Here is a 25,300-nt window from a genome sequence, read left to right on the forward strand (position 1 = left end):
AATTCTTCGCAGCATCCACATTTCAAAGGCCTCCAGTTTTTTCACACTCAGATGATTGGAGAGTGTCCATGTCTCTACTCCATATAATAACGTAGACCATATGTAGCATTTGGAGATTCTTAGTCTTGTTTTCAGATTTAATTCTCTAGATGTTAGTAGATTTTTCATACTGTTGAAAGTTGACCTTGTGATTTCAATCCTTTTTCTAATTTCATCTTCTGTTCTGCCATTCTCTGTGATCAAGTGTCCGAGATATATGTATTTTTGGTATTTTCTTTTCTCTTGAAATTATCATGATTTTGTCTTTTTAAAGTTTAAACTGAGGCCATACTGTTTGCTATACTTGAGGGTTTCATCTATAAGAGTTTTGAGGTCATATTTGTTTTCAGCTAGAAGAACCGTGTTATCTGCATATCTTAGGTTATTAATATTTCTGTCCCCTACAGTGATTCCTTTGAGGTTACTAATTTTATTAAATATTTCTTCTGTGTACAGGTTAAAGAGAATCGGAGAAAAGACACAGCCTTGTCTCACACCTTTCTGAACTGGGAATTCTTCTGAGGTCTCTCTATTTATTCTCAAAGATGCAGTCTGTTCACAGTAAAGATTAGTTAATAGCCTAATGTCTTTTCCATCCATGCCTATTTTTGAAAGGATTTCAATTAATTGTTCATGTTGGACATTGTCGAATGCCTTTTTGTAATCTATGAAGCAGAGGTACACATCTTTTTGTTTTTCTAGATATCTTTCTATGATGGTTCTGATGTTGAAAATACCTTCTCTTGTACCTACATTTTCCTTCAAGCCACTTTCTATGTTTATTTTTCTTTTATTTCTTTCAAGAATAACGTATAGGAGGACTTTTGATACTTGACTGATGAGGCTGATTGTCCTGAACTCTTCACATCTTGTAACTTTTGTTTTTTTTGGAATTGGAATGAAAATTGAGTGATTAATATCTTTGGGTAGAAATCCAGTCTCGTATATTTTATTGCATAATTTTGTTAGAAATTTTAGTCCTCCTTCATCGAGAGCCCTCAACCATTCTGCCAAGATGTTATCTATTCCTGCAGCTTTTTGTGGTTTAAGTTTTCTGATGGCATTTTCAACTTCACAGAGTAAAATGGATGGTCCTTCTAAATCAGTCTGTTCAGGAATATAATTTCTTTTTTGAAATTTCCTTGTGTATTCAGTTCATCTTTCCATGATTTCTTTTTTATCCATTAGAATATGGTCTCTTGAGTCTCTAATGACACTTGCATGGTTTGCTGTATTTGTCCTGCTTTTCATTTCTCTGATCTTTTCACATTTCTCTGCTTCTGTGTTTTCTATCAAGGTTTTCTATATCTATACATTTATATTTAATCCATTCCTCTTTGGCTTTCCTGCATTTTTTTTTATTTCTTTATTCATGCTTTTATATTCAGGTTTGTTCTTTAACTTTTTCTTTGTTCCATCAACATCAGTTTTTTTCATTCATCCAAGGTTTATTCCTTTTCCTTTTTAATTGTGGGAGTGTATTTTTGGCTGCTTCATTGATGCTGTTTTTGAATGTTTGCCAGTTCATGTTAATTTCATCAATTGGTGTTCTATTTTCTGTGTGAGTTGTGGTGTCAGACTTGTTAAGGGATTTTGTGAATTCTTTTATAAAGCAGTCTTTAACTTCTTGGTTGTTAAGTGAGTTTGAATTATGTTTCTCTTATGAATGGTTGGCTTGATATCTTAAGTTTTATTTTGATTTTTGCAATCACTGGGTTGTGGTCTGATCCTATGTCTGCTCCAGGATATGTTTTTGTTTGTGTTATTGCATTTCGGAATCTTTTGCTTATTATTATATAGTCAGTTTGGTTTCTATAGATGTCCTCAGGGCTTTTCCCAGTATATAGTCTTCTGGGAGGATGTTTAAACAGTGTGTTGGCAATTATTAGGTCATTAGTTTCACAGAATTGAATTAATCTTTACCTCTCTCATTTCTGATTCCAAGCCCTTGGTTTTCCATGCAAAATGAGATTTTTTCTGAGCCCACTTTTGCATTTAGATCACCCATCATTATAATAACATCATCTGACTTAGCACTGGAGATTGTAGTTTGGATGTCTTCATAAAATTGTTCCAACTCTTCATCTGGGTGATCTTGGGTTGGCACATATACTTAGATAATATACAGGTTGAATGGTTGTGCAGTTATTTTGGCTGTTATGATTCTGTCATTATGGGCCAATATCCCTGTAGAGATTTTGCAATTCTATTACTTAGGACAAGCACTACTCCATTAAGGTGTATGTCACTGCCAGAGTAGATTATAGTGTGATTTTTTCTTCTTATTATGCCTGTATCTATCCACCTCACTTCACTGATAACTGCAATATCGGCCTTCATCACTTCTAATTCCTGGAGTAGGTTATCTAATTTGCCTGTCTCATAGAGTGTTCTGACGTTCCATGTTACTATTTTCAAGAGATTGTTCCTGGTTTTCAGACAAGGGACATCTGAGAATATCCTCCTAAAAAAAAAGTGATCAGTATACTTTTGAGCAGCACAGAGTATAGGTAAGCAGGATGACTAGTAAATTAAGAAGTGCCAAATAAGATTATGGGAGAAAATTATTACTGTTACTATTACCACGGGCAACTCCAGGAAGTCATCAGACTCATCGAGAGAGGCCCCAAATCATATTCATCACAACTATTCTACATTCATACAGTATCTATCATACCTCGCCTTAAACTCATTCACTGTCACAGCATCCACCACAGACTCGGAGCGCATTCCACTCATTCACTACTCTAAAAGTAAAGAACCCAGCTCTAACACCTTTACTAACCACACTTTTGCCCAGTTTCCATGGATGTCCCCTAGTCCTCCCACAACCAGCCCTGTTCTCAAAAATATCTTCTGAATTAATTTTATAGAAACCCTTCAGTAATTTGAATGTCTCAATCATATCTCCCCTCCTCTGCCTATCAACCAATTTTTGCAACCCACAAATCCTCAACCTGTTCTCATAAGGTTCATTCCACAGATCTGCTATCATCTTGGTCACTCGCCTCTGGATCCTCTCCACCTCCTCCCGATCAAGAAGAAACCTAGGTGACCAAATCTGAGCACAGTAGTTGAGATGGGGTCTTATCAAGGCTCGATACAGAGGAACAATAACCTGCTTGTCTCTGCTTGTCAACGTATTCTTCAGCAACCAAGTGATTTGATGAGCTGATTTGGCCACTTTTGCAGTGTCCCCCCTAAATTTCAATTCCTTATCCACCAACACTCCTAAATCTCGTACCTCATCAATTTCTTGGAGCATGGTTCCACCAATGCAGTAAACTGCCGCCAATCTTTTCACCCCAAAATGCATAACCTTACATTTTGCCACATTAAATTGACATCCATTCTCCTTAGCCCAGACCTCCAATCTATCCAAATCATCCTGCAAAATTTTGACGTCATCTGCATTCACTATTGCCCTACCCAACTTCGCATCATCCGCAAACAAATGAACTGTTCCTCTCAGATCCTTTCCTATATCATTTATGAACAAATTAAACAGCAGTGGTCCAAGAACAGATCCTTGTGGCACACCACTAGTCACAGGCCATCTTGTGGACTCTACTCCTGAGTAAACCACTCTCTGATATCTCTCCGTCAACCACCTCCTATCCATCTCACCAACCCTATGTCCATCCCCATATGCTGCAATTTACTGATTAGAATTCCATGTGGTATCCTGTCAAAGGCCTTATCAAGGTCCAGTAGAATCACTGTAAATCCATTACCCTTATCCAGTTCAGCCGTCACTGTGTTATAATACGTGAGCAAGTTACTGAGGCATGACCTACCCTTCACAAAACCATGCTGTCCCTGATACAGTATCCCATTTTCTTCTATCCAATCTTGTATTTTCCTCTTGACTATTTTCTCTAAGACCTTGATAATGATTCCTGTTATGCTGATTGGCCTGTAATTTTCAACAGCAGCCTTGGAACCACCTTTGTGCAGTGGAACTATTTTCCCCTCTTTCCACCCCCTTGTGACTGACCCAGTCCTGAGGCTCAAATTAAACAAAATGGTCAAGGGCACTGACAATTCTTTAGCCGCTTCACGTACATGAGCACATGAGCCACCTCCCAAGCAAATTAATTTGCAGGCCAAGCTAAATTCAAAACAGTTTTTTGCTATGTAGAAAGTAACATGAGGAATGATTATAGGATGACTTTAATTAGTGCTGATGGTAAGAAGGTGACAAAAGCAGAATAGTTAAGATGCTGAATAATCACATTGCAAGGGAGTGTATCATCTAGGTTTTACAGTTGCTGACTTGTTAGAAACTGTTACAATTGAGGTAGACAAACAGGAGGTGCTTAGCATGTTGAAAAATATCAATGTGAATATAGCAGTAGGACTGCTATATTCACATTGATATTGATGGCAAAGCTGGGCTATGTGTTATGCAGATGTGTAAGATAATTGGCAGTGCTTCTGATGAAATTGTTTAATCTAAATTTCAGCCCTTGCAAGGGAGTGGAAAAGAGGATGAGATAGTTTGATTACATAAAGGTGGCTCTAAGACAGAGGTAGCAAATTACAGACCAATTAATATCTCAGAAGTTAAAGTATTTAAAAAGTTGATTAAAGGTAAAATCCAGCAGTGGGGTGGATAGGAATATGATACTCTATAGTGGGTAGCATGGCTTTGCAAAAGTTAGGTGCTGCTTAGTAATTTCTTCACATTTTATGATTGACAGCAGAATTGTATCAAATTCTGCTGATAAATGAAAATGCTACACCATGATACTGCCAAGTTTGCAAAGGCATTTGACAGAATACCATATGGAAAATTTGAGCAAATGGAAATGAATATGATGCTTGTAGCATGGATGAGGGAGCTGACAGACAGACAGACACCAGAGAATAGTATATGGCAGAGTGAAATATAGGAGAATGAGGGTGACTAGTGGAGCACCTCAGGGTCCTGTATTAAGGCTAGTAATCTTTAATTTGTATATTAATGATATAGGAAAGGATTCAGATGGAGGGAGTTTTCGGTTATTACAAAAATGGGATTTAAATAAATTTGCATTGTTCAATTTAATATTGTAAAATGTAAGGTTATGCACTTTGGGTTGAAAAGGTTACACATTGTGTATCACATTAATGGTACTGAATTGCAGGTAATTGATGAGGCTAAGGACTAGGTGGTAATGATGAAAAGAGAGATGAAGTTCAGATGGCATATAGCAAAAATTCACAAAATAACTCAAAGGATTACTTGGACATTGAAAAACACACTAACAAGTAAAGATATAAAGAGGGGTAATACTTTCTCTAAGTCTATGATTCAGCTGCATCTTGACTACTGTGCACAGATTTGGTCACCTAGGTTTTTTGGGAATAGATGGTGACCAAATCTGTGAACCAAGTGACCAAGCTGGTGACTGATCTGTGAAATATTCTCTATGATGATAGGTTGAAGTTGTGTGAGTTGCAAAGTTTAGTTGATAGGTGAAAAGAGGGGAAATGATAGAAACTTTTTATTTTTAAGGTATTAAAAAGATTGCCATAAAAGAAAATTTTCAACACATAATGAGAGAGAAAGAGAAGACTCACTCCCAAAAGTTGTATAAGAGTGTGGTTTGTAAAGGTTTTGCAAAGTAAATTTTTTTCTTGCTGAGTGGTGAATGAGTGGAATAGATTGCCAGAATTAGTTAAGTACACAGAGAATGAGTTTAAGAGAGGTATTGCATGTAAAGGTTAATGTTGGTCTTCCTTCATAATTCTTCTAACTCCATAGATATAACCATATATTATTAAATTTTTTTTCATTTTCTGATGTAACATTAATAAAAAATTATTGAGTTGGTTGGTAATTCATATTAACTGAAATTGATAAGTTTTGATATTTTTTTAGGTAATAGAAAATATACTTAGTTATGATACAATAATAGTAAAAAGTTTTTATTTTTATGTTTTAATGTATGTTTTTATTACATTCTCTGTGTATTTTGTCCTTACCATTTTATCTATTTGCTTCTTGCTTCTACTTCTCACCTTTTTCTTGCAGTATTTTGAGAAATACTTTTGAACATTGAATTGAATCGGATGAGAGGGTGTCCATTAAATCTGAAAGTCCGTTATATAATAAAGTAGATTTACACATACATAAACCATTCACTGCGAGTAAACAAATGCACACTATTTGGCGTGGATTAGCACACTTCGAAACATCAGCCAGCATGCGTTAAAACCCACAGAAAGTCATGCATGCGACAGAAGAACCAATTACAGTGTGATTGGTGTTATCATGTGCTAATCATTCGCCAAACATGTTTTATGAGTGATGACTCATTTACGTCGGCTAAATTACTACAGTGTTTTTCCAACATATAATGGCCTATTCACCAAAATTTGTTAAAAATAACATGAATTAATAACAAAAAATAACCTGTTAATTTAATTATAAGAGAATCTTGGTTAAAAGCATTTTAAAATTAACAGGGTGTTAATTTTCACATGTGACATACGGACCAGAAATTTTGTCCATAAAATCGAGGGTTTACTGTATTCCCTTGCTACAATGAAATTTCATATTTTAAATCTTGCTTACTCTTAATGAAGTATACTTATGATATCATTCCTTCTTTGTATTTTCAGTTGGAGCTTTATTGCTGATTACTTCATTATAATCAAATTTATGAAATATACCCTTAAGAAGATGTACAGGATACTCTGGTCTACATGATTAAATTTACAGTTAACAATTTTTTATCATCAGTTTCTCCAAATTAATTTGTCACTTGTCAGGGCATTTCTCACTGTATCAGTCCACATATATACTATCTACTAATAAATGTCTGGACACTTTAGCAATTTACAACTGATACCAGCAGGTGAACGCTATTATAACATATGTCCATCTTTGGCTTTGATCACCTCCTGCATCCTTCGAGGGAGGCTTTCCACAATGTGTGGCAGACATCAGGTGGAATTTGTCTCCATTCCTTCGTCAAAGCAGCACTGAGCTCAGCAACAGATCAAGGATGTGCTACTCTGGACCTCACTCGCTGCTCCAATTCATCCCACAGGTTTGATGGGGTTGAAATCAGGACTCTGCACAGGCCAGGACAGTCGTTTAACACCCATCTCTTCATACCATGCCATTCCATAACAGCTGCAGCTTTGTAGCATGGGGCATTGTTGTCTTGATAGTAACATGAGCCCATTCCATAAAAACTCCACAGTGTAGGTAGCACCTGATTATCCAGAATATCAGGTGCTACCTACACTGTGGAGTTTTTATGGAACATGGACAACAACCAGTCCAAACCAGCTGAATGTACCATTACTCCTCCGCCACCAAATTTTACTGTTGAACAGTTTTACCACAGTAAAACTGTTCACCAGGCTGCCTCCATGCCCACACTCTGCCATCAGACTGGAAACGGGTGAACCTTGATTCATTGCTCCACAGTACCTTTTTTGACTAGTCAGTTGTCCAGTTCACCTGCTCTTTGCACCAGGCCAGACAAGCTGCCTTATTTGTTGTTGTGATGTTTGGCTTGTGTGCCACTGCTCTTCCATAGAAACCAAGTAAATGGAGTTCTTTTCATACAGTATTAGTTCTTATCATGGTTTTACTGGTGCTCTGTAACTCATCACGGAGGGTCTGTGCTGATTGTAATGGGTTTTTGCGTGCCACCCATTTTAACACCCTCCTGTCCCTGTCAGTTATTTTTGGTGGCTGCCCTAGTTGTTTTCCCTGCACTAATGATGCCAGAACGTCTCCATTTGTTGATCACATTGCCAACCATTGATTTTGGATGCTGCAGTTGAGCAGCAATGGCATGTCCACCAATGTGACGGCGATGAAGTCACTGAGTTCATGTTGCGTTGCTGCACTTCCTGTATTCACTTGCTATGATGAAGTATTGCATCCTACTATCTGTCCATTATTTTTTATGTTATTAATGAACTTGGAATGTTCAATAACTTCAAATAACAGGGGTGTCTGGACAGTTATTCATAGATAGTGTATCGTTTTCTTCATGGTCTTTTTTTTTTCTGACATTTTTACATTAATCGTCTGTTTTGCTGGTTAGCAAAGCAGGTATTCGATGTCAGGATCTCTGATAATTCATTTTTCATGATTCTGTCACCAGTTCCCTCTCCTGATTTTTGATTTATCTATCCCCCCCCCCCCCTTTCCCAGAACTATTCAGTGGTAACTAGTCTTTGATCAATTGTTGTATCATCATCATGGTCATCAAATTCCTGATATGTACCCTCAAGGGCTGTATAAAATGCTGTGACAGTATTACGTGGTTGTTTATACTGCTTTATTTGTAATATTCATTTTGAACACTGCTTGCTAATTTAGTGTTTTGGCTAATTTCTCTGTTATTCCACAAAGATTCAGCTAGTTTCTACCTTCATGAAATTATTATTATAATAGTTACATCACTGATTTTCTGGCCCCTGTAGTTCTGGAGCCTTACTGGATTAGCTGTTTTGCTAGAAGTCATGTAATGATAATTCATTAGTACATCTGACCCACTAATTATACCTCTCCCATATCTCAAAAACACCATGCACTGCTAGAAACATAAATATTCATTGGGATTTAAGTGATTAAATGGAAATCATTAGTATAAATGACATGGTATAAGTGGTTACGGACTTGTGCATACTCTTGACAACACGACCACTGTAAACTGTTCCTTCTTCAAAAGCCCTAGCTAGGGCTGAATGTAAGCAAAATAAGCTAAGTCTTTCAAAATCAAGAGATCATATCAAGTGCAGATGTAAATAATTAAACAAACGTGTACATACAACCTGCCATCTGTGATAGCCCAGTGAACTAGTCAGGTTGTTGCAGAATTTCAAGTGCCCTTTTGTCTGGACTACAGGAGGTGCCAAATTATCTGTTGCTGGAAAATCAGTGGTGTACCTGTATTATTATTAGATCTACAGGGAGTCAAAGGCTCATTGGGGGAGGCCATACATCTGTCATACCTTCTCTTAAATTCATTCACACTAGATACTCACTACTTCACCAGGCATACTCTTCCACTTAAACACTAAACCTCCACGGATAGCCTCTTGTCCTCTCCCCACCTTCACATAATTAAAAAAAAATCAGCCGATGTTAAATAATGCTTCCTCAAAAGTTTATAAAACTCCATCATATTGCTCCTCTTTCTGCTGTCCACCAATGCTGGAGTCCACATACTTCCAATCTGTCCTCTATATTCCATAAGTCTATCTATAATCCAGATACATCTTTGTAATTTACAGCCTTTCCACAGCTTCTTTATTCCCTTCGAACCAAGGAGACCAAATCTGTGCATGGTCGTCAAGGTGTGGTAGCATCAAGGCCTTATAAAGAGGCAAAATGACTTCCATATTATTACATGTCAATGTTCATTTCAGTATCACAATCATCCTTTGAGTTGTATTTGTAATTTTTTCTATGTGAACTTCAAATTCAATCATAACTCCAAAATCTCTGGCCTCATCAGTTACTCCAAGCACAATCCCTCCAATATAAAATGCTGTTGGATATCTCATCATGCCAGGATACATAACTTCACACTTATTAACACTGAATTGATAGCCATTATCCTTTGTCCACACTTCTGCCCTATTCAAATAATCCTGTAGATGCGTATATCAGTAGCATTTATGATTGCTCTGCCTGTCTTTGCAACATCAACAAACAAGGGTCAGTAGACCCTTTCCATTATCATTGATATATAGATTAAACAATAATGGTTCAAGGGCTGATTCCCAGGGCACACCACAAGTCACCTTAAATCTGGCAAATTAACCCTACCCCCATATACCGGTTTTTGATACTTAGTCATCAGCTACTCAATTATCTAATCTAATAGTTTGCATTCTGATCTCATATTCTCTAGTTGTTTATGCCAAAGCCTTTCATGTGGTATCCTATCAGATGCCTTAGTGAAGTCCAGTAGCATCATAATGCATTCATTCCCTTTATCCAACTCAACCATAACATTATGGTTGAGTTGGATAAAGATATGATCTTCCTTTAGTAAACCCATCCTATGCAAAAGTACATTCTTTGTCCACCCATTTCTGTATGCAAGTCCTTACTAATTTCTCTAAAAGCCTATCACTTCAGAGATACTGATAGGTCAATAATTAGACATAAGTCTGTGCACTACCCTTGTGCAATGGGATTTTCTTACATTCTTTCATTCCTGTGGTTTTCCCATTCTAAGACTCAAATTATACAAGCACAACAAGCATCTAACCAGTTTGGCGGAATGTTCCTCCAGCATATTCCTTCACCCAGCCTGGTTGGCCGAGTGGTTACCTTATCTGCTCTCCAGCCAAAAGGCTGCGGGTTCAAATCCCGCCGTGGGCATGGACGTAGTGATTGTCTGTGAAAGTACTAGCGGTGGTGGTAGTCAGCAGTAGATGGTGTTAGATGATGATGAAGGTTGGTGGAGTAGTGAGATGAAGAGTTGTAGAGTAGATTCCCTCCCTCAGTGAGTCTTTGAACTCCCTGGAGGTGTGATGTAATAATAATAATAATATATGCTGTTATTCCATCTCTCCCATTTGCTGAATTCTTATCCAGATTATTCAACAGCTCTAGAACCTCTTTCTCGTGCACCTCATCTAGTGCAATGCACCAGGTTGATAGATCTGGCATAAGTCAGTGCTTATTATTTGAACTATTGCATCATCTTCTGATATAAGGGTACCATCTACATTCAGTAAAGTTATCCTTCTGTGTTCATTCTTTCTTTTACTTGCAGCATAACAATAAAATTGTTTTGGGTTACATTTGCCTACATAATTGGCTCAGTGGTTAATGTGCCCATTCGAATCCTGCCATGGGCACAAATGTTTGTGATTGTCTTTAGGTGGGAAATGAATTTTGTTCTCCCACTGTGAGACCACTGCCCTGCTTATTAGAGACCTGAAGTGACTTGAAAAAGTTTAATGTTTGGTCTCTAGAGCAGGGTTTTTGAACTATGTTAAAAAAAAAAAAAAAACACCTGTTAAAAATAGAAAAAAATCCTTACTCCACCCATGGTACAAAATGTACTACACTTTGCAAATAACATTTCTTGGGTGGCAGCAAAATAAAAAATTTAGCCTGCACAGCCAATTTCTTTTCATACTCCAACGTATTTTTCCATACAATATTCATAACTTTTATTGCCTGTGCTTTGTATATTTCATAACTCATCTCACTCTTATTCTTGTGATACTCCTTCCATATCATCTTCATATTGATCTCTTACTTAATAAGATTTCACATCCCTTTACTTCCATCCTATTTTTTCTTCAAACTCTAGGGACATATTTAGATACCACATCATTTAAGCAGCTTTTCAAAACTTGCCATGAACCACTGATATCCATCCCATTTAGTAACTGATAATGTGAACCAAAGATAGTGTTCTTTCGAGTTGATCATAATTTCCAGATTTGTAGTTCAGCAGGTAACCTGTTCGGATTGGAACATCCTTATAGTTAGGTACTTCCTATGTTAGTATATGGCTTGATCACTTTCACCAACTGGTGCAAAACACTCACATCCTTAACTGATTTTCCATATTCAATAAAAATTGTGCCTAAATAGCATACAAAAATATTTAACTTGTTCTGTAGGTCTGCATTGAGAATGCAGACAGTGTTTTCCACATTAATGCTTGTTTTCACTGTCTTTTTAGTGTTAATTCTCATACCTTATTTATTATGACAATTATTCATTAAATTATACTCGATGAAAAATTTTATTCCTGTTTATTCGTTTACCACAAAGGAATAAACAGAATTAAAATATCTTCACTACTAGGCTACTTGTATATAGAGGCTGTTGTCTTCACATCAGTTGCCTTAGTATTTTAGTGGTCCTCCCCATAATTCATAAACACCGAAAAGGAAAGGCTACTACCCAGACCCATTTTGACCTTCATTGTGGTCTCGTCAGTGGGAGCCAAACCCAAAAGAGGTATCAAGGTTGAATTAATGCAGAAGTTATATTTCCTTTATACAATTCATCACCTTATTGTTAGATAACAAAGTTAGAGCTAGAAGTGGGGGTACAACTTACAGTCCCATTCTCAGCAATGAACATCTTCTAACACTTAAAGAGCAGAGTCAAGAAGATGGGCCCAAATAGGTATCCATTGAATCTAAAGGCCTAAAAGCTGGCATGGCTCTTTTGGAAATGCTTGATCTGGATTTTGAAAGAAATTCAAAAGTAAATGCTAACGATGGATACCTATTTGGTATATTGGATACCTAAAGGTTGTATGTGAGCAAGAAAAGATAATCTAGCTCACATATAACCTTTGACGGGTAATTACAAAAAAGACCATCAACATCTACTGAAAATCTATTTTTACCATCAACATCAACCCAATCTCACCAAATGTAGAAGATACATGCAAATATAACACGGTATTATACCTGACCAATAAGATATGGTATTGTATCATGCGAACTCATTCAGTAAACCAGTTTTCATATCATTAAGTTTTTTTTTTATTTCAGTCATAACTGCATAATCTTCAAACTTCAATGCAGTGCTTTAACTTACAGACATTTTAAATTAAAGCTCCCCTCTGGAACCAGAGGTGATGTAACTCCAGAGTATGACTGTGTATAGCTTTACTACTTGTATATGGGAAATATATGACCTGCATTAATTTAACCTTGCTATCTCCTCTGGATCTGGCTCCCACTGATGAGACTTCAATAAAGGTTGAAACCAGTCTGGGTAATGGCCCTTCACATAATGTATAGAATTATGTGTGTCCAGAAGGAAGTATGCTTTGCATTATGGGATACCGAGCATATTGATGTGAAGTTATCAGCCTCTATATATATATATATATGTAGTGTGGTCTTGAAGATACTTCACCATAAACTTTGTTTGCTTTGCTTACATTTGGATAAAGGATTAAACAAGAATTAAATATTTATTTAAGCTGTTTTATTGCTTTGTATAATGTTCCATTTATTTTGTAATTGTAACATTTTTAAAAGCTTTTCTCTTAGCATCTTGTCATGTCTTTTCACATCTTCAAAACTTCAAATGCAGTTATATTCCCAAAATGAAAATCTGATCTTGATAGTTCTTATTTGACTTGAAACCAACTTGTGCTTTTCCAGTCATACTTGCATAAATCTTGTCCATCACAATCACACTCAGTATAGAATCTAATAGGTAAGCTTAGGTGTTGAATGTTATTCATAACTTTTAACAGTGTTGCAACACTAAATGAATAAAGCTATATACCACCATGCCCCTGAGTTACATTACCTTTGATTCCATACGGTTGCTGTAACTCAAAAATGTTTGTAAATTTGATTGGTGGTGTAATACCATTAAAAATAACTCAGTAGGGAAATTCCTCTAATTCTCATCAGGTTTATTTTACCTTTTTCTTTATATATGGGTGCTATGGATACTGTGAGAGATTTCAATTCCAATCATCCCAAATTTTACTTTCTAGATCAGATCTTCTATGGTAAAATTGCTTTAATTACTTCACTGTTATAATTCTTTTTTGTGTGGTTCCCACTCATGCAAGGTTGTATAGTACATTAGTACTGTGAATGGGCTACGGATTTTTTAATTCAATTATTATTATTACCTGCTCTAGAGCCACCAAACATGGAACTTTTCAAACTACTTTCGGCTACCAGTAAGCAGGGTAGTGGTCTCACACCAGGCAATGAAATTCATCTTCCACCTAAAGACAATTGCAAACATCCATGCCCACAACAGGATTTGAACCCATGACCTGTTGGTTGGAGAGTTGATATGCTATCACTCAGCCAATCAGGCCATCATATAATTCAGTTATTAGATTATTATAAAATTCTAAATGTAATTTTGTAAGAATTTCTGTCATTTACTTTTTTTCTTATTTTTTACAGATGAGATGTATGAAATATTATCATCTTTACCAGAATCAGTAGTTTATAGTTGTCCAAACTGTTCCTTTGAAAATTATCCTCGTTGGCAGTCTGCTATTTATGACAAGTTGAATTCAGGATTTAGTTTTTTGTTATCATCATTATTTAATTTGAAAAGTGCAAAGCACTTGATTAAAGCAAAGGTAAGACTTTTGTTTTTCTTTTGAGATGAAATAATTTTTATATTAATTTATCCAAAAATCTTAATACACTCACATTTTAATTACTAGAAATGTAGATAAGAAATTAGAGTACCTTAATTTATATATATTATGAAATACGTAATGGTTAATATTTTTTAGGTTAAAAATCAGAGACATCTACTGAATACATTACATTTGTTTACCAGGTATTGATTTAAAGGCAAATTTCTTTTGGCCTGGGAGTCATACACAAAATCTCAGAAGTGATATAATTGGGAAGCAGAGGGAAAATTAAAATGTTTTAACTGTTTTAATATCAACACATTTTCATTTTATAAGAAGCTGTGTAATACATACACTACCTCGTATAAGAACTAATGTAACACATAAATAAAGATTAGTCATTGCAAACAGTCATAATTCTAGAAAGGAATTATGGTTGTTTGCTAATTTCAGTTTAAGTAGGTATAAAATTACTGGTAAATTACCTAGTCTCTTGTAATAGTACAATGAGATGAATAATGGAAATGATATTAGGTTGATTGAAAATGTTAAATATGTTCGAGAATTTGAATAATGAGTAGAATAAATGTAAAAGGAGAAATTTCAAAAGAAAATGAAATAAATTGAAATAAATCCTGACATGCTAAAAATTTATTATTACTATTATTATTTTTAATGCATCTGTACAGGGCTGCATTTACCATAAGACGCATTAGGCATAAGCTGGGGCCTCACTCTCTATGGGATCACATTTTAAAACTTTACATTTGAATAAACATTTAAAAATTTGCAAAAAAAAATATTGTCAGTAAAGTGAAAGAACATAAAGTTGTCTTGTTCCATTGCACAGATTTGAAGAATAAAAGACAGCAAATTTTCTATTACTAATTCATTGCAAAGGCTGATCTCTGGTCATTTTAGAGTATTTTCGCACAAACGAAATTCGTTTTTATTTTTGGGAAGAGACAGTAAATAAATTGTGTAGCAAAAAAAGGGTCAAATATCGCAGGACAGTAAAGGAAATTCCAAGTAGCATGGTGCACGTAAAGACAAGTGATACAAAGGTCACTCTACACAGTTAATTCGTTAATGGCTCTAAAATCGCCATTCAGGGATTAACGGCGAAGGGGGTAATTGCATGATAAAAGGTAGAATGCCAATGAAGTTTTGATCCATGAAATATGCTGGGGTGGTCTATCTATTTCATCCACCTCAGCTGGTAGGGAGTTAAGTGTCATTCGTACTCGCACGTAACAACTGATAGCTTAGTTACCGTTATTTGGCTAGTATTTATAAAGCAGTATACAAGTGTATATACCTAATTATATGGTTAAAGTAGTTGTTGCAGTCAGTAAGAATATATTTTTCAATTAATTTATTATTCTTATTTTACTGTTTCTCATTTATTTTAACAAAACCAAGATACTACTGTTCTATTTTTGTATTTTTTTTTAGCTTTGAACGTAATTATTTATTTTATTTATTTATATGTTTATTTTGGATTTAATAAATATTTCGCTTTTGATAGTATAATACACATAATGATGCCAAGAAAATTTGAATCCGGAGCTAGTAAAAGAAAACGACTCAGAGACAAGGAAAAAACAGCTAAATAGTCAAAACGGGACACTTTTGTTTTTCTTATGTTCTTCTGAAAATGAAGGAAGTGAAGAATTTCATAGAACTGAAGTTGTACCTCAAACTTTTCAGAATGAAAGCGAAACATTGATAACAGTATCAGGAGGAGATGAAAGTGAAAATAAAGAATATCAAAATAATGTGGAAAACATATAAGAAGAGTAACAAGTAAATGAAACAAATCAAGAGTTTTGAAGAAAATTTTCATTTGGAGTCTGTACTTACCAGCAAGCAAGCTATCTTTTATCCTACCGATATAGCAGTGTGGCCAATTAGTATTAATAAACAATTTATCGAGGATATTTTAATAAATATGCCTCCGAATGTTAGTAAAATGAAAATTAAAAAAAAAAAAAAGAATACACAGAACACAATAGAATATATGTTAGAAATGTAAATGAATCACATTTTTATTGTAAAAAAGGTGAATGGAACAAAGGAAAAACCAGCAAAGATATTTATTGCTTTGTTTGTAAACTGTTTTCTAAGTCAAATAATTTAATGAAGGGTTTTAATGACTGGAGAAATATAACAACTCTTACATGATCATGAGCATTCTACTGAGCATATACGAGCGATGTGCAACATATCACAAAAGATAATTAAGTTCTGTAAATAATCAAATTGATTCTGAATTGATGAAATGAATACAATCCGAAGAAAATTATTGGAGAGAAGTTTTAAAAAGAATAATAGCTGCCATTAAGTTACTGAGTAAAGTGGGACTAACATTTAGAAGCAATACAAATGATATTTTTTCTGATTCTTGCAGAAATTATTTATCAGGTTTATATTATTTAAGTGAATTTGGTGATTTTTTAAAACATCACATGAAAATATACGGCAACTGTGGTTCTGGCAGATCAAATTATCTTTCTTACCACACTTGTGATGAATTCATAGCATTAATAGCTAATAAAACAAGAGAAATATTAATATCAGAAACAGAGCCTACTCTACCAATTGTGCAACATGTGCATTTGCACAGGGCCGCAAGTTTTTTTGGGGACAAAATTGGCTTAAACTATACGAAAAATAAATCATAAAAAAGTCATTACTCCTTCTCTGTTGAAACTAGACTTCAGGATATCGTTAGTTAAATTTTTACATAATAAAACTTCATCGTGGTGTATATTTTAAAAAAAAAATCGTACTTATTTAAAATAATGTAGTACAGTATTATGTTGCATTTAATATCACACTGTCAGTGTTAATAACAGACGACGTGTTATATACAATAGCAGAACACCTATCTTGTATTTATTTCTGATTCTATTGTTGGCTATGAGTTGACTTTGACCTGATGTTAAATCTCATTTAATCAATGAGACCAAACGTTCATTATGAGATAATTGGTTAAGAGTAAACCAATTAAAGAAATAGAATCAAAATACATAAATATAGTTGTGCAGTGATTGTTAATAATACTTTTTTGATACAGTTATTTGACTTTTAAAATAATTTTAACCTTCCAACATGTCTAATAAAAGAAAAAACTATCAGGGGCAGAATGTCGCAAACAAAAATCGGAAAAAGAACGCGACATTCAGAAGCAAAGTGGGGCTTTGCATAAATATATAAAAACTGAAGCAGCTAATGTAGTACAAGAGAAAATAAGCAAAAGGACCGAAACCAAAAATTCTGAGCTCATGGCAAGTAGTACTTTTAATTGTGATCCCAGTAGTGTCGATATTAGTAGCAATGAGGGTGAAAACGAAACTGATTTAACATCTTCCTCTTCAAAAATATTAAGTAATGAACTTGAAATGAACATTGATCCATGTAAGTTGGAATCCCTTTTAAAGTGATGCTGAAAGACTGGAAATCGTAATGCAAGATCCGCCGGCAAGACCAAAAAATTTCATAAAATTATTGATTTTTCAAATAAACTTACCTTTAATAATTGCCACTTTGTTATAATTTAATGAAAAGTTACGGCAGGTACATTTACTCTGTGTTTGATGGGTATACTCTTCTTCGCTTGATTTTAATTACCCATGCAAAAAAAAAAAAACGATATTCAGAAACGAAGCGGGGCTTTGCATAAATATCTAAAAATATCGTATTTATTTATTTTGCTAGCCTGGTTGGCCAAGTGGTTAGCATATCTACTCTCCAGCCAAAAGGCTGAAGGTTCGAATCCCACGTGGGCATGGATGTCTGTGATTGTCTGTGGAAATATTAGTGGTGGTGGTGGGCAGTAGATGGTGTTGGTGTAGTTGCAGTTACTTGTAGTTGGTGGATTGAATGGTGGAGACAGAGTTGTAGAGTAGGTGCCCTCCCTCAATGAGTCTTTGGACTCCCTGGAGATGTCACGTAATAATTATAATAATGCAGATGCCCATTTTCAGAACAAAATTCCACGTTAAATGGTTGTCTCTCTTTTGTAAAAAAATTTAGTTGATGATCATTTTTCATTAACTTATGAATTTTCATTAGCTAATGCTATTTTGAATTTATGATCAGACATGATGAATCCTTGTTTAATATCATGGCTTTTAGGATGTTATTAAGATTTTTTTAGGGGGAGGGGGATGACTAAATTCCTAGGACCGGCCATGATCAGAAATTAAGGATGCTGCTTATTTTGCAATAGTATTCAATTCAACGCCAGACCCCCATAATGACCAATTAGCTATTATATTCAAGTACTCAATTTACCGCAAATTCTGACATTAGAGAGACATTTATCGGATTCATCAGCGTTACACAACATAATTCCTTATATTTAAAAGTGGTAGTATTAGAATAATTATCTTTGGAGATAAAAATGTGCAGAGGGCAAAGCTATGATAACTTTGCCAATATGAAAGGTGTTTATATAGGTTTACAAGCTAGGCTGAAAAAACACAGTCCCTCTGCGCATTATATACCATGCTCTCATCATTCCTTAAATTTAATTGGCAACTATGCTGCGGAATCTTGTCCAGAAGCAGTGCAGTATTTTTGTTTTATTTAAAACGTATATATATAATTACTTTTCATCTTTAACAAGAATTGGGTATACTCCCTAAACATTTAGAAAAAAAAAAATCTTTAACAGTTAAAAGACTAAGTGAAATGAGGTGGTCCGCAAGAGCTGACACCATATTGACTTTGAAACATGGATATAAACAAATTAAAGAGGCATTACTTGAACTATCCATTTCTTCTCATGAAAACGTATTTCTAAATTAGAAAACTCAACATTGACTGAACATTTTGATGTTTCAGAAACAGCAATTTTAACAGTTGTGTGGGAAAAATCTTATTTTACAACAAATAAATGCTACTAGTAAATCTCTACAAGAATCTGATATGGATTTGTTGTTAGCTAATAATTTGTTAAATTACAGTCTTCAGTAGGTTTTATTTTAGATATAAGATTTTGCTGCTTTAAATGAAGAAGCAAATTTATTAACAGATGAGACAAAATTTAAAGATGAGAAGGAAAGAGTGAAAAAATGAAAAAAAAAATGTGTGACGAAGTTTCACTATCTAACGATGAGATTATATTACATAGGAAAGAAAATTTCATTAATGAAAGAGCAAAAATCTGTTTAGACATATTAGATATGTTTGACATTTTTTGAAGAAAGATATAGATGAAGGCAAGTACAAGAAGTGTATTAACAAAATTTTACAAACTTATGGGACTGATGTTGACTCAGAAAAATTTATTGATGAAGTTAAGCCATTTTTAATAATGATAAAGGCAAATGACTGAGAAATGACTATGTAACGGGAACTGCGAAAGTCACGAACTTTGGAGCGAAGATACAGGATGCAAGGGTGAGATGATTTGGTCATGTAATGAGGGGGGGGGGGGACGAGTATGTGGTAAGAAAGGTCATGCAGATGGATGTGCAGGGGAGGAGGAAGTGTGGGCTGCCAAAGAAGAGATTGGAAGAGCTGGTGATGAAGAACCTGGATGTGGTTACAGCCCAAGACAGGAGGATGTGGAGGAGACTCATTAAAAACAAAGACTCTACTTAAGTCGGATAAGCTGCAGAAGAAGAAGATAAAGGAAGAAAATTCTTCAGTTAAAAATATGTACAAATTTATAAATGATGGGTTAAGGTCTACTTTTCTGAATATAGAAACAATTTTAAAAATATTAAAAAATATAACCTTTAAAATAGGCATTGTCATATTTTTGACGATGCCTATTTCAAATACAAGTGCTCAATGCTCATTTTCAGTGTTGAAAGAATATTTAAGAAGCAACTTGCACCAAAATAAAAGAGGTGACCTGTCATTATTATTCCACCGCATTGGTGGAACTGTACTCCAGGAGATTGATGGGGCCAGGGACTTGGGAGTGTTGGTGGATAGAGAGATGAAGTTTAGGGGGCACATTGCAAAAGTAGCTAAATCAGCTCATCAACTCACTTGGTTGTTGAAAAATACCTTGATGAGCAGAGACAAGCAAGTTATTGTACCTCTGTACCGAGCCTTGATAAGACCTCATCTCGACTACTGTGCCCAGATTTGGTCACCTCGATTCCTTCTTGATGGGGAGAAGATCCAGAGGCAAGTGACTAAGATGATAGCAGGTGTATGGAATGAACCATATGAGAACAGGTTGAAGATTTGTGGGTTGCAGAAACTAGTTGATAGGCGGAAAAGGGGAGATATGATTGAGACATTCAAATTGCTAAAGGGATTCTATAGGATTAATTCAGAGGATATTTTTGAAATCAGGGCTGGTGGCGGGAAAACTAGGGGACACCTATGGAAGCTGGGCAAGAGTGTGGTTAGCAGGGGTGTTAGAGCTGGGGTCTTTACTTTTAGAGTGGTAAATGAGTGGAATAAGCTGCCAGAGTCTGTTGTGGGTGCTATGACGGTGAGCGAGTTCAAGGCAAGGTATGATAGATACTGTGAGAATGTCGTATAGTTGTGTGGACATGATGTGTTTAGGCCTCCCTCGATGAGTCTAAGGACTGCCTGGAGTCGCCCGAAATAATAATAATAATAATTATTATGCATTGAATCAGATGTAATGGACTCTATTAATTCTGATGACCTTATAGATATATTATGGAAATGTCGACTTTTATTTTCAATAAACTAAAAAAAAAATGCATATGAATTTGATTAACTGAAATAATTAACTGACTTGTTCTTTTGAGTCCTCTTAACGATGTTGCACCTAGGGCCTCCAAAAGTATATATGCAGCCCTGCATCTGTATAGTATTAAAAAGCAATTGGTTCTAAGTTGTAAGAATAACTTACAAATAATCTGATATACCTAAATCCAAGTACAGTCAACTTTCATTTATAGCATACTCCTAGAGACTATAAAAATCAAATTAATGCTGTATATAGATAGGTAGTTTATCCTGTCTACGTAGCGTGCTTCTACATCTGTTAAGGCACATGTTTTCTGAAATTGGGGGGGGGGGGGGGAGGGGGGGGATATATGAATCACTCGAGTTAGCAAGGTCTGACTGTATGCTGTTGGTGTGTACTGTTTGGGCAGTCATTGATGATATCAGACATTTCCACATTTTTTCTGTTGAAACAATAGGCAGAAAAATTTAGCCATGTAGAGTTGCATGTTTAGAAATGATGAGCTATAGAAGGTGAGGATAGAATGCCAAACTATTCTGAGTCGTTTGTTGAGTTGGGAGCATTACAGACAGATTTGAAATGTAGAGAATAAGGGAAGAAAATTTTAAATCAGAGGAGTTAAAAAAAAAAGGAGATTTCATAATTATTATCTAATCTCTGATATGTGATATCAGACAGATCTACTGAATTATGGAAAATACAGTTAAGAAAAGGATAGGTCTTTTGCGAGAGAGCTTAGTAGTAAATTTCAGCTTTAATTGAAAATTTGATTTTGAAGATAAAAACGAACTTCACTGAAGTTCGTTTTTATTTTAGGCCACAACATTACTTCTTAAAAGCTTATATAAAGTTTCTTAGTTTGGAGGAAAGATAAGAAATCAGACAGAATATCAACCCAGGAATACATTTCTTTTTCAAACTAGATGTACAGATGGACACCTTATTTTAAGCAGATGAAGTCAAACATTAGAAACTTCTGAGCATCTGATGTGCATTAAGAGGATTAAGACTAAGAAGGACTAATCATTATAAGGAATTTACACATTGAAAAATATTTGTGTGCATATTTTTTGATGATTTCTTTTTTGGTTAAAATTGAAAGCTTCATTGAATGCAGTGTGTTCAGAATGGTAGAAACATTTATCTCAGGCAGTGATCTTGTGTGCTAATGCTATCTTGAAGTCCTTTGATACAGTCTGCAACATGTTTTCCTGACATGCGTTAAGAAAAATATATAAATAAATATAAGTCCGCGCGGTTAGCCTAGTGGTTATGCGCTTCGCAACCATATGCCTGGGGAAGGAGTGTCCTAGGTTCGATTCCCGTTGGTGACGTGAGGAGCTGAAGGATCTTCCTCAGCCATAACCAAGTTAGCCAGTCTTGGGCGTGGACAGCAGAGTTTTTCCCCAGTTTATTCTGGGGTTTTTCATCCCGCAAAGCAGGCAAACTGGCCTTGAGAACTCAACATTACAGGCCATAGGATACACCAGGGCATAAGGCTGACCACCTTATCCTGTAAACGGAGTGAGGTCCGATGATCAATGGACCCTCGACACTGCAAGGTAAAAGAGGGTATAAGGAAGATGAGATGAGATAAATATATAAAAAAATATATAAATATAAATATAATAAAGAAAAATGTTTTTCTTTTTTTCTTATTCTTGTCTAAAAGTTTTTATGATATTAATTAAGACACCATTATTTGTTGCTATTAGGTTATTATGGTATCACTCATTGGTCAAATTTGTAAATTAATGAAAACAATGCTTTCATTTATATATAATTATATGTGTTTTAATTTATAAAAAAAAATAGGGTGTGTGTGGAGCTTCTATAACTTTAATGACAGTATTCTTTAGTTTCATACACTGGTGGCAGGATTTCCCTTCATGGAAATTCAGGTTTATCCTCCTGCAGGACAAGCTAAACTGGTCAACAATACATGTAGCAGAGCAGACCACATAGAACTGCCTTGTCATAGTATCAACTAGATTTCTGTGAAGCCAAGCATCCTTGTGTTAGATACTTGGCCATACATATTAAGGGAAAGACAAAAACATTTAACTATACCCTTTTTCAGGTTATCTTGGAAGCAAAGAAATATACTACAGGCCATATTGCTTCCAAAGTTAGTAGGATATTAGTTCACTGTTAATATGGCAGCAGTCGTCGGAGACCACGCGATAGATAATTGCATTTTACAAAAATAAGTTCCCTGTAACAATTTAGAGGTATGCAACATATAATTCTAGCATCGGCAAGTAAGGAAGTATTAAATAATTATATACAAAGTACCACATGATGTGATAACGTAAAAAATTTCAGGAACTATTTTATGCAGTATAAAAACATTTCTTACGAATGGAAGAAAAACCAGAAATGTAGCTTATTCCGCTACTTTCAAGATAACCTGAAAAAGAGTATAGTATTTATAGACCTTTATACAAGTAAGTCTAATCTTTAAAGATACCTGTGGCATGGCTATAAATGATAAATTACACGATAACCACAGTAATTAACTTTAATTAAATGAAAGTATACTGAAAATAACAGTACACCATCAGTGTGTTGAAACAAGCAATCAAAGGAACCGGATTACAAAGTACATACAGCAGTCGGTGGTTTAACAATTAAAAACTGTTGCTGTGCACTAGAAATTAGTATTAATAAATAATATTATTAAAAAACTATTTTTGATGGTTACATAAGATAAGAATCTCCCAAACTATTGGAAGAGAGAGAGAATCATTCTGATTCAGATTTCGCCGATGTAAAAGGGCTTTGCAACTTTCTTTGAAAAGGCATTCATATTTAAACCTACATCTATGGAGAAGATGATCTTTATCCCACTGGATGTTGTGTTTAGTATCAATACTATGTTGTGCCAGACCACACTTTTGAGGTTTCATGTATTTGATATACTGATATTCATTAATTAATTTTTCTACAAAACAGCCTGTTTGTGCAAAGTATGTTAGATTACATTCACACAGTATCTGGTAAATGCCAGCTAGTGATAGAGGTGCCAGTTTGTCTTTTGTAGATGGCAACAAATGAGAAATTTTGTTGATTGGAAAATATGTGGGAATGAGATGATACGTCTTCAAAATTCGACCAATCGGTTCCGAGATGCCAGAAATATAAGGGATTGGATCTGTTGAAGAATCCTGAGGTGTTGGAACATAGGAATCAATTATCTGCTGGATTTGATTAAGATTGTAACCATTAAATTCCATTAACATTTTGATAGTGAGAAGTTCTTATTGTAAGTTTGAGGGAGAGGAGCACACCTTGTGTGTGCTGTTAATTAAAGACTTGATAACACAGATTTTTTGAGAGGTGTTATGAGCAGAATTTTGATGAATGTATCTGCCAGTAAAGGTAGGTTTTCGATAAACACTGGTTGATAAATTACCGGAGGCTGTGTGTGTAAGGCGGATGTCCAAGTTGGTAAACTACCAGCCTTTTCTTTTTCCATGGTGAACTGAATGTGTGGGTGAAGGCTATTGATCTGTTGTAGGAAAGTGGTAAATTCATTTTCAGAATGAGGCCAAATAGCAAAGACATCATCAATAACAAAACCAATGAGAGGGTTGGAGATGAACGAATGAGAACAAAGTATCTTCTAGATGGTTCAAAAAATAGTTTGCCAAAGGTGGAGACAGAGGGCTACCCATGGCAGTACCTTCAACTTGTCTATAGATCTTGTTTTTTCAGCTGAAATATCCTGCTTGTATAACAAATTCAAAAATCTTTGCAATATCAGAAGGATAATCATCATATAGTAAATTAACAGCATCAGATAATGGAATGTTGATAAAGAGAGAAACAATGTCAAAGCTGACTAACAAATCTGACTCTTGTATTTGAAAATGTGTGGAATTCTTGATGACCTGGATTGTCCAGTGTGGGCAGTTAATAAACGTGACAGAAATTTAGCAATTCCATAAGTGGAAGAGTCAGATACTGTGTAAATATAATTTAACATACTTGGGACAAACATGCCATTCTGTAGAAGAAAGAATTAATGAACATCAATATTATTTTGAATACATGAAACCTCAAAAGTCTGGTCTGGTGTGGCACTCATAGTATTGACACTAAACACAATATCCGATGGGATAAAGCTCATCTTCTCCATAGATGCATGTTTAAATATGAATACGATTGTCTCTCTCTTCCAAAAGTTTTGGAGATTCTTATCTTATGTAACCATCAAAAATAGTTTTTTAATAATATTATTTATTAATACTAATTTCTAGCACACTGCAACAGTTTTTAATTGGTAAACCACCGACTGCTGTATGTACTTTGTAATCTGGTTCCTTTGATTGCTTGTTTCTACACACTGATGATGTACTGTTATTTTCAGTATGAAATATCTGTCCTTTCATTTAACTAAAGTTAATTACTGTGGTTATCGCATAATTGATTATTTATAGCCATGCCACAGGTACCTTTAAAGATTAGACTTACTTGTATGCAGGTCTTGAATGAA

General features: G+C 35.0%; 1 protein-coding gene across 1 annotated transcript in view; it reads left to right on the forward strand.

Moving 5' to 3' along the window:
- LOC150093937 (uncharacterized) overlaps positions 1-25,300 on the forward strand; it is a 209,264-nt gene that overhangs the window by 179,372 nt on the left and 4,592 nt on the right. Inside the window, exon 14 of the mRNA XM_090412924.1 lies at positions 13,927-14,108. Within this exon, the coding sequence (XP_090269050.1) occupies positions 13,927-14,108 (182 nt within the window). The remainder of the gene's footprint in view (positions 1-13,926; positions 14,109-25,300) is intronic.

This window comes from Typopeltis vanoorti, chromosome 23 (assembly GCF_054136105.1).
Source record: "Typopeltis vanoorti isolate ZY-2024b chromosome 23, IOZ_Tvanoo_1.0, whole genome shotgun sequence".
Taxonomy (NCBI): Eukaryota; Metazoa; Arthropoda; class Arachnida; order Uropygi; family Thelyphonidae; genus Typopeltis; species Typopeltis vanoorti.